This window comes from Nanorana parkeri, unplaced genomic scaffold, assembly GCF_000935625.1.
Source record: "Nanorana parkeri isolate BGI_ZX_2015 unplaced genomic scaffold, ASM93562v1 scaffold3845, whole genome shotgun sequence".
Lineage (NCBI taxonomy): Eukaryota > Metazoa > Chordata > Amphibia > Anura > Dicroglossidae > Nanorana > Nanorana parkeri.
In genome coordinates, this window is record NW_017310113.1 from 8,941 (window position 1) to 19,092 (window position 10,152).

The 10,152-nt window shown below is 56.7% G+C and overlaps 1 protein-coding gene across 1 annotated transcript in view; it reads right to left on the reverse strand.

Moving 5' to 3' along the window:
- The window catches only part of SF3B3 (splicing factor 3b subunit 3), a gene marked incomplete at its 3' end in the record, with an annotated part of 20,815 nt that overhangs the window by 8,554 nt on the left and 2,109 nt on the right, over positions 1-10,152 (reverse strand). The window contains exons 3-10 of the mRNA XM_018575372.1: positions 8,665-8,852; positions 8,315-8,456; positions 8,105-8,217; positions 5,422-5,559; positions 5,239-5,342; positions 4,143-4,308; positions 3,969-4,064; positions 3,812-3,884 (exon numbers count right to left, since the gene is read on the reverse strand). Of these exons, the coding sequence (XP_018430874.1) occupies positions 3,812-3,884; positions 3,969-4,064; positions 4,143-4,308; positions 5,239-5,342; positions 5,422-5,559; positions 8,105-8,217; positions 8,315-8,456; positions 8,665-8,852 (1,020 nt within the window). The remainder of the gene's footprint in view (positions 1-3,811; positions 3,885-3,968; positions 4,065-4,142; positions 4,309-5,238; positions 5,343-5,421; positions 5,560-8,104; positions 8,218-8,314; positions 8,457-8,664; positions 8,853-10,152) is intronic.

Genomic DNA, 10,152 nt, shown 5'->3' on the forward strand with positions numbered 1-10,152 from the left:
CGCGGTCTCGAGGGACGAAAACCAGATGCCGGCATGGGCCGGAGGACACAGCGCGGTCTCGAGGGACAAGGCAAGGGACAGAACCCGGAGGACACAGCGCGGTCTCGAGGTACAAGGAGCGGAACCCGGATGCCGGCATGGGCCGGAGGACACAGCGCGGTCTCGAGGGACAAGGTAAGTGACGCTACGCTGTGATCCTGAGTGTGGCTCGGGGGGGTTACCGCTTATGGTACTGAAAATGAACCCCCGAGCCGCACTCGGGATTACCGCCATGGAGGTTAAAGTGATCGCGGCTTTAGATAAACACTGAATAGAAATCACATCTTTATCAATGGCTGCAAGCTCCGCCCCCGTACAAAGCTGGACTGTATTGCGGAGTTCAGTTGTCACCGCCCCCTCTGCTGCTGGTTCCCCCCTGTCAGTCAGTCCAGTGTATGACAAGCGCAGTGACACGCCCCTACCTCTGAGTGACAGTGCTGGGTGTCAGAGACAAGTGCCGTCAATCAAAACTGAGGACGGGCAACCTCGGCACTCCGGCTGTTGTGGAACTACAAACCGACAGCCACGAGCATGACTATCAGAGGTAGAGGCATAAGGGGGGGGTGCACCTATCAACCATGCTAGCTCCGCATTCACAGCGCTGATCTAAATGGGACATAGCGCCACGTGCACTATGCCCACCCCTGCGGGACCAGAAGGTTTAATTGTAGAGGCGCGGGGGATAGAAGACCTTCATACTCCATGCGGATATCACAGCAATACGGGAAGTTATAAAACCGGAAAGATGGAACTAGCTGGGAATTGGTCATGTGACCGGAAGCATCTTTATTACAAGCCCGGCCTCTGCCAAGCCCGACGACAAGTGACATAAGAAGAGATCTATACACACCTGTATGTGTGGAGGGGGGTTATACCATCACCTCCTCCACCAGCACACACCTGTGGAAGAAACAGAAAGGCTCGGTATTGGGAGGGTGTCATCACCAAGTACCAGCCAGAGTTAGTATGCGCGCCAGAAGGGGACAACAAATCACAAGATGTTACAGCTTCCTGCCACAAGACGCGGCACGGAGGTCCCGAAATCCCCCCCCAACGGTCCTAGGTGGTCGGGGAGTCCCGATCTGCGAGCTGGGGAGGGATGTGCAATGCCATTCCTCCCTGTACCCCCAAATAGAGAGGCGCCCACCCCACTGAACCCCCAATACACTCGCCCTTCCCCTCTATACCCCAATACACACTCGCCCTTCCCCTCTATACCCCAACACACACTCGCCCTTCCCCTCTATACCCCAACACACACTCGCCCTTCCCCTCTATACCCCAACACACTCTCGCTTCCCCTCTATACCCCAATACACACTCGCCTTCCCCTCTATACCCCAATACACACTCGCCCTTCCCCTCTATACACACTTGCCCCATCCCTCTGTACCCCAATACGCAGGTCTGAAGGCTGCAGAGATGAAGGCACCCCACACTCCCCTCCAATCACAGATCAGAACACACTGGAGACTCGGGAGAAATGAGGACGCCATTGCTGCCGACCACCGGGCTGCTTCCAGCACCATTACAGACCAGGACTAGGCAGGCGAAATTCCTGACCTCACCCTCCCGTATCTGGTCATTAATGGCCGCCTTCCTATTCCCTCAGTACAGATCTCCATAAAAGCGTCTGGCCAAAAACGTCTGGATAGAGATGAATAGAACCCCAGTCAGGTTTTTACTACTATTTGGGCGCTCCATCAGAAATTTCCCCTCACTTCCTGTCCTGATGACAACAGTTTCACCAGACAGGAAGTGAGATCAGATAAACAGCCTCAGAGGTTTTCTATTGGTCACTGTTGTAGTTTCCCCCCCTCACTTCCCTTCATACAGCCAGAAGTCAGGCGCCATTATGAAGCCCTAATGATTGCACAATGTGATATCAGACACTCTGGAGGTATAAACTCACCCCAGACTATAGAACACTCCCGGCGATCGATCGAAAGTTCGAACTTATTGAGTTCTGCGACCGGCTGACTTCCGGCTTCGTTACAACTAAGAGGTTTGCCCAAGAAAGTTGTTCTGCACGAGCGGCAGCCGTGGCATTGCCCTATACACATACAGCACAGCAATGACCTAGGATCACACTAATCCAGCGCGTTATTAATGCGAGTTGCCCCACTCAAGCGGCGGCCATATTGAGTGGGGCAAGTGAGATTAATAATGTGCTAGATTAGTGTGATCCTAGCTCATTTTATTACTTCATTGCTGTGCTGTATGTGTAGAGCTCATTGCTGTGCTGTATGTGTAGAGCTCATTGCTGTGCTGTATGTGTAGAGCTCATTGCTGTGCTGAATGTGTAGAGCTCATTGCTGTGCTGTATGTGTAGAGCTCATTGCTGTGCTGTATGTGTAGAGCTCATTGCTGTGCTGTATGTGTAGAGCTCATTGCTGTGCTGTATGTGTATAGGGCAATGCCACGGCTGCCGCTCGTGCAGAACAAATTTCTTGGGCAAACCTCTTAGTTCTAACGAAACCGGAAGTCAGGCGGTCGCAGAACTCGTTAAGTTCGAACTTTCGATCGATCGCCGGTATTGGAGACGTATTTGCATTTTTTATTTTCCCCCGGACATTTCTGGGCGGAAGCATTGCATTAGATGCGTACTGACTGCAGCCGATCAGAACCTTTACATCCTCTTCATGCGTTTCAGAGAAGAGACATGAAAACTCATCACACAAGCTGCGCCACATCGACCATATTGAGTGGGGCAAGTGAGCTGTGCTGTATGTGTAGAGCTCATTGCTGTGCTGTATGTGTAGAGCTCATTGCTGTGCTGTATGTGTAGAGCTCATTGCTGTGCTGTATGTGTAGAGCTCATTGCTGTGCTGTATGTGTATAGGGCAATGCCACGGCTGCCGCTCGTGCAGAACAAATTTCTTGGGCAAACCTCTTAGTTCTAACGAAACCGGAAGTCAGGCGGTCGCAGAACTCGTTAAGTTCGAACTTTCGATCGATCGCCGGTATTGGAGACGTATTTGCATTTTTTATTTTCCCCCGGACATTTCTGGGCGGAAGCATTGCATTAGATGCGTACTGACTGCAGCCGATCAGAACCTTTACATCCTCTTCATGCGTTTCAGAGAAGAGACATGAAAACTCATCACACAAGCTGCGCCACATCGACCTCGTCTACAAACGCAACGCACTCACTTCTAACATTTGTCACAGGACAGGAAATCTCACCAATAGAACCTTAGAGAGCAGTAAAAACCTGACAGGGGTTCTAAACCTTTCCCACTCCATCCAAAACTAAAGAGGTTTCCCACATGTTAAGGGAGAACTATGAGGGGGGCGGGGGGGGGTGCTTTTCACTCACCTCATAGTTCTAGCCGACATGTGACAATGAGACTGTCACAGGTCGGCTCAGTAGATCGGGAGGTGAGCGAGCATATACCAGCGTTCGCTCACTTCTCGATCCTGTGCCGGCTCTCTGCCGTAACAGGGGAGGGGCTGGATTCCCCCCTCCAGCGCTGACTGGAGGAACGGACGGGGGAGGGTACAGCTGGCACCGCCTCTAGATAGGCGGAGCCAGCTGTCACACAGCTGGGCGGATCCCAGCATAATTGTCCCGGCTGCGGCGTCTCAGTATACCGCGAGCTGTAGCTCCCTATATACCGAGCCTAGGGTGACGGGAGGACGCTAGTTTGTATCCTCCCGTGACCCTTACGAGAACTATGGGGGAAAGCCGCGACCTCGTAGTTCCCCTTTAAGGACAGATTGTGATATGCTGACCGCTGACCGTGACCCCGCCGAGCTTCACCCTACATACCTTCAATGTGCCGTCTGACCGTCCACACAGCATTGGGGTTACCGGGCAGCTCCGAGACGGCCATTTCAGACACCTAAAAAGAAGAGAAATCGTTAGTAAAGCGAGAGGATGCCGAGCGGAGCGCAATATCCCGACGTACAGCCCACCCCATGCTCACCTCCAGACCGTGTCTCAGGACCCTGAGAGAAGAGCGGGGACCTCGGCCACAGGCCACGTACAGCTGAGGAGTGTCTTCATTCGCCAAGTCAGCAATCTATGGGACGGAGACATTGTAACTAGCGATCATCAGCCAACTCATCATCACTGCCCAGACTACGCCACAGCCACCTACCTGGCAGCTCATGATGGGGGAGAGGCTGTCCTGCTCATCTACCAGCACCAAGTTCTTCAGGGGGCGGGGCTGGAAGAAGAAGGTGTCGCCCTCTTCTAAAGGCATCGCAGAGGAGAACTCGGGTTCCTCGTCATCGTCACCCAGATGGGCGATCTGGTACAGATAACTGACGACGGGGTGTACTATTAGTACACACAAGATCTCTCACACACAGACACACGGACAGACGGACACACACACGGACAGACGGACACACACACGGACAGACGGACACACACACGGACAGACGGACACACACACGGACAGACGGACACACACACACACTCTTATCTAATACAGAAGGTCACACATACACGGTATGTCATCTAACACAGAGCTCCGCGCGCTCGTCACTTACTGGTTTCCAAATTCCGAAGCTACAAAAAGAAAGCCGGTCTTCAGGACACACATGGCAGTAGCCACGGGGACGGTATCAAAGTACTTCAGACGGATTTCTGTGACCTGGGAGAGGAGAGACCATGAGAAGAAAGAACTAAACTCGGGCAGAAACTACCAATCCTCCTGGCCGGCAGATCCTTACCATATCCTCATCAGTCTCCAGTGTGATCTTAAAGATGTCGCCTTGCTCAGTCTGAGCCAGGAAGAAAAACATGGATTTGGTTTTGTGTGTCGCCGAGCAGACGAAGATCATTCCGCGCTCCGGATCGTCCAGATCGTTCTAATCAAATGGAGAACAAACACTCAGTCTGGGATCACCAAGTCTATGCCTAGGAAGAAGAAGGTGTCGCCCTCTTCTAAAGGCATCGCAGAGGAGAACTCGGGTTCCTCGTCATCGTCACCCAGATGGGCGATCTGGTACAGATAACTGACGACGGGGTGTACTATTAGTACACACAAGATCTCTCACACACAGACACACGGACAGACGGACACACACACGGACAGACGGACACACACACGGACAGACGGACACACACACGGACAGACGGACACACACACGGACAGACGGACACACACACACACTCTTATCTAATACAGAAGGTCACACATACACGGTATGTCATCTAACACAGAGCTCCGCGCGCTCGTCACTTACTGGTTTCCAAATTCCGAAGCTACAAAAAGAAAGCCGGTCTTCAGGACACACATGGCAGTAGCCACGGGGACGGTATCAAAGTACTTCAGACGGATTTCTGTGACCTGGGAGAGGAGAGACCATGAGAAGAAAGAACTAAACTCGGGCAGAAACTACCAATCCTCCTGGCCGGCAGATCCTTACCATATCCTCATCAGTCTCCAGTGTGATCTTAAAGATGTCGCCTTGCTCAGTCTGAGCCAGGAAGAAAAACATGGATTTGGTTTTGTGTGTCGCCGAGCAGACGAAGATCATTCCGCGCTCCGGATCGTCCAGATCGTTCTAATCAAATGGAGAACAAACACTCAGTCTGGGATCACCAAGTCTATGCCTGGGGGGGGGGAATCATCACATGAACACATCTCTGCAATACGCACACAACCCCCCCCCGCCCCCCGATCCGTTTACAAGTACCGTGTGCTTGGAGGAACTTCCGGTATGCTGGGCACATAACTCCCGGAAACTACAAATCCCATGATTCTTTGGGACTCCTGTAGCGTCAGGGCCTTTCTGGACATTGCTGTGGGCAGTGAAAGGGAACGACCGCAGTCTATGCGCTGCAAATCTACCAGAGGGAGATGGTCGGCGGGAGACGTGACTGGGGAGGTCCCCCCCAGTGTCAGAGTGGTGAACGTCATCGCACCCACCCTGCTGTCCCTGACTACAGAGAGGGGAGAGGACGGACACCGTCGGGAGAGCGGAGAGGACGGACACCGATGGGAGAGGACGGATACCGATGGGAGAGGACGGGCGCCGATGGGAGAGGACGGGCGCCGATGGGAGAGGACGGGCGCCGATGGGAGAGGACGGGCGCCGATGGGAGAGGACGGGCGCCGATGGGAGAGGACGGGCGCCGATGGGAGAGGACGGGCGCCGATGGGAGAGGACGGGCGCCGATGGGAGAGGACGGGCGCCGATGGGAGAGGACGGGCGCCGATGGGAGAGGACGGGCGCCGATGGGAGAGGACGGGCGCCGATGGGAGAGGACGGGCGCCGATGGGAGAGGACGGGCGCCGATGGGAGAGGACGGGCGCCGATGGGAGAGGACGGGCGCCGATGGGAGAGGACGGGCGCCGATGGGAGAGGACGGGCGCCGATGGGAGAGGACGGGCGCCGATGGGAGAGGACGGGCGCCGATGGGAGAGGACGGGCGCCGATGGGAGAGGACGGGCGCCGATGGGAGAGGACGGGCGCCGATGGGAGAGGACGGGCGCCGATGGGAGAGGACGGGCGCCGATGGGAGAGGACGGGCGCCGATGGGAGAGGACGGGCGCCGATGGGAGAGGACGGGCGCCGATGGGAGAGGACGGGCGCCGATGGGAGAGGACGGGCGCCGATGGGAGAGGACGGGCGCCGATGGGAGAGGACGGGCGCCGATGGGAGAGGACGGGCGCCGATGGGAGAGGACGGGCGCCGATGGGAGAGGACGGGCGCCGATGGGAGAGGACGGGCGCCGATGGGAGAGGACGGGCGCCGATGGGAGAGGACGGGCGCCGATGGGAGAGGACGGGCGCCGATGGGAGAGGACGGGCGCCGATGGGAGAGGACGGGCGCCGATGGGAGAGGACGGGCGCCGATGGGAGAGGACGGGCGCCGATGGGAGAGGACGGGCGCCGATGGGAGAGGACGGGCGCCGATGGGAGAGGACGGGCGCCGATGGGAGAGGACGGGCGCCGATGGGAGAGGACGGGCGCCGATGGGAGAGGACGGGCGCCGATGGGAGAGGACGGGCGCCGATGGGAGAGGACGGGCGCCGATGGGAGAGGACGGGCGCCGATGGGAGAGGACGGGCGCCGATGGGAGAGGACGGGCGCCGATGGGAGAGGACGGGCGCCGATGGGAGAGGACGGGCGCCGATGGGAGAGGACGGGCGCCGATGGGAGAGGACGGGCGCCGATGGGAGAGGACGGGCGCCGATGGGAGAGGACGGGCGCCGATGGGAGAGGACGGGCGCCGATGGGAGAGGACGGGCGCCGATGGGAGAGGACGGGCGCCGATGGGAGAGGACGGGCGCCGATGGGAGAGGACGGGCGCCGATGGGAGAGGACGGGCGCCGATGGGAGAGGACGGGCGCCGATGGGAGAGGACGGGCGCCGATGGGAGAGGACGGGCGCCGATGGGAGAGGACGGGCGCCGATGGGAGAGGACGGGCGCCGATGGGAGAGGACGGGCGCCGATGGGAGAGGACGGGCGCCGATGGGAGAGGACGGGCGCCGATGGGAGAGGACGGGCGCCGATGGGAGAGGACGGGCGCCGATGGGAGAGGACGGGCGCCGATGGGAGAGGACGGGCGCCGATGGGAGAGGACGGGCGCCGATGGGAGAGGACGGGCGCCGATGGGAGAGGACGGGCGCCGATGGGAGAGGACGGGCGCCGATGGGAGAGGACGGGCGCCGATGGGAGAGGACGGGCGCCGATGGGAGAGGACGGGCGCCGATGGGAGAGGACGGGCGCCGATGGGAGAGGACGGGCGCCGATGGGAGAGGACGGACACCGATGGGAGAGAGGGGGAGGACGGACACCGCCGGGAGAGGAAGGGCATTGATACAGCCAGAAGTCAGGCGCCATTATGAAGCCCTCATGATTGCGCAATGTAATATCAGACACTCTGGAGGTGTAAACTGACCCCAACAGACTACAGAACACGGCCGGTATTGCAGAGATGGAATTCCCGGACATTTCTGGGCTGAAATATTGCATTAGATGCGTACTGACTGCAGCCGATCAGAACATTTACATCCTCTTCATGAGTTTCAGAGAAGAGACATGAAAACTCATCACACAAGCTGCGCCACATCGACCTCGTCTACAAACGCAACGCACTCACCCGCCTTCTGGGGATTGGACAGCGAATATCCGGCTGGTCTCCGAAGTTCTTGTAGGTAATGTAGTTTTCGGAGCAGATGAGCACCCCGCTGGGACCGTCTGAGCCTCCGGGAACTGTACGAGAGAGAGACGAGAGAGGATTGTATAAGGACTGATGGAACTCCGCCTGTATTATCAGACGACGTGGAGAAAGCAGACTCCGCCCACTCACCCGTGATCAGGAAGTTGCCGTGCTCCTCTAAAGGCTCGCTGTATTTGCGCACCACGTGGTTCAGACCCAGATCCAGCTCGTAGAAGGTCAGGGTCTGCTGGGTGTTGGCAGCCGCCTCTCCGGTTGGGTCGTTATCGGCTTCCTGCGGAACAAAAGTAACGGTCAATGCCATAAGAGTATGAGGTGTCACCACGCAGCAAGGCGTCATACCGCAGCGAGGCTTCACCCGCATGCACAGGCCTCATCAGAGTAACATTGTCTCCAAATAAATGGTCAGAGAAGAGACATGAGAACTCATCACGTGGACCACCAACCTTCAGTCATCTAACAGGAAGTGGGAGGGGACTCACCTCATAGTCCATCTCCAGACAGGCAAACATGGGGTTCTCGAAGCCCACATCCACCCCCACCACATGGTACACCAGAGTGTTGGCCTTATGAGCCTCCAACGGGGAGGAGATGGTCAGACGGGCGGCCGCGTCTCTGTTCAGGATGTACACCAGTTTCTGCTTCTCGATGGCACCTGCGGAGAGAGAGACCAGACAGACATGTTCAGACGCAGCTCTGGAGGCTCCATGGAAATCTGCAGCACATCTCTAACTACGTCTGTTCCCCCATGGTCCCCGTGTGTGTGTAGTCACCGCCCCGAGCTCCGCCCCCCTCCCCACCCCCGGGATGGACTACAGTCTCAGTACAAATTACTAAACAAGACACGTGCAAGAATACAATCCAGGAAGGAGAAGGAGGAAGTCTCCTCAGAGGTTGGATGGGGGACTCTGCAGGGGTGTGGGAGGGGAAACGACTCAAAGTGGGGGGGGGAAGAGTCTCCTCAGAGGTTGGATGTCTCCAGTAACTATGTCAGAGAAGAGACATGAAAACTCATCATTGAGAGACAACAGGGGTCAGAAAAGGGAGGAGCCTCAGCACAGCCAATCAGTTCAAATTCTGAGATTGTAGTCCATCACAGGAGCGAGCTTGGAGCGGTGACTACTTTACAACACGCACAGGGAGCATGGGGAACAGACGTAGTCACCCCTCCAGAGGGAAGGACAGTGTCAGATGATTGGAGGAGTGATACAAATAAGATACATTGTTGCTCGGGGACTCTAATGTATTTTTAAGATTGAATTCCTGAGTTTGTCACTTTAAATGACAGGAGAACCAATTTTAATGAACCTGAGGCGAGGGGAAAATCATTCTCCTTCCTCATGCAATAGTCCTGGTGATTGGTCCAGTGTTGCCCCATGTGGGCGGGGAGGTAGTGCTCAATCCGAAGGGCAGGCTGCTACATCCGATGTTTCCTACAGCAGGGGTAGGTAAACTCCGGCCCTCCAGCGCTGGTGCAACTACAAGTCCCATGAGGCAAAGGACTGACAGCCACCAACATGACTCCCCGAGGCAGATGCATGATGGGATTTGTAGTTTCACCGCAGCTGGAGGGCCCGTGGTATAGGACAATAAAGATTACATTTCCCATGATTCCATGGGAAGGCAGTGACCTGGCGGGTGGGTAATGGACGATGCCATGCAGCGGTGCGCCGAGGACCGTGTTTGTTACGGCTGTGGGCGGGTCCTGACCAGGTGCTAGGCAGTGGCACCCGCCCACCGTCAGCACGTCAATGCTACCCATGCACAAATCCGAAACTACCACTGATAGGGGGGCATGAGGGACAAACGTGGGGGCTCTGAATGATGGGAAAAAAGAAACAGGTCAGTAAGAGTCTCACTAATATTATTCACTTCCTGGCGGGAGTTCAGCTTTATGTTTCCCCAAAAAAACAGCTTGAGGGAAAGGAACATTCAACATCACTTCCATCACACGTCATCCACCGCTGGCC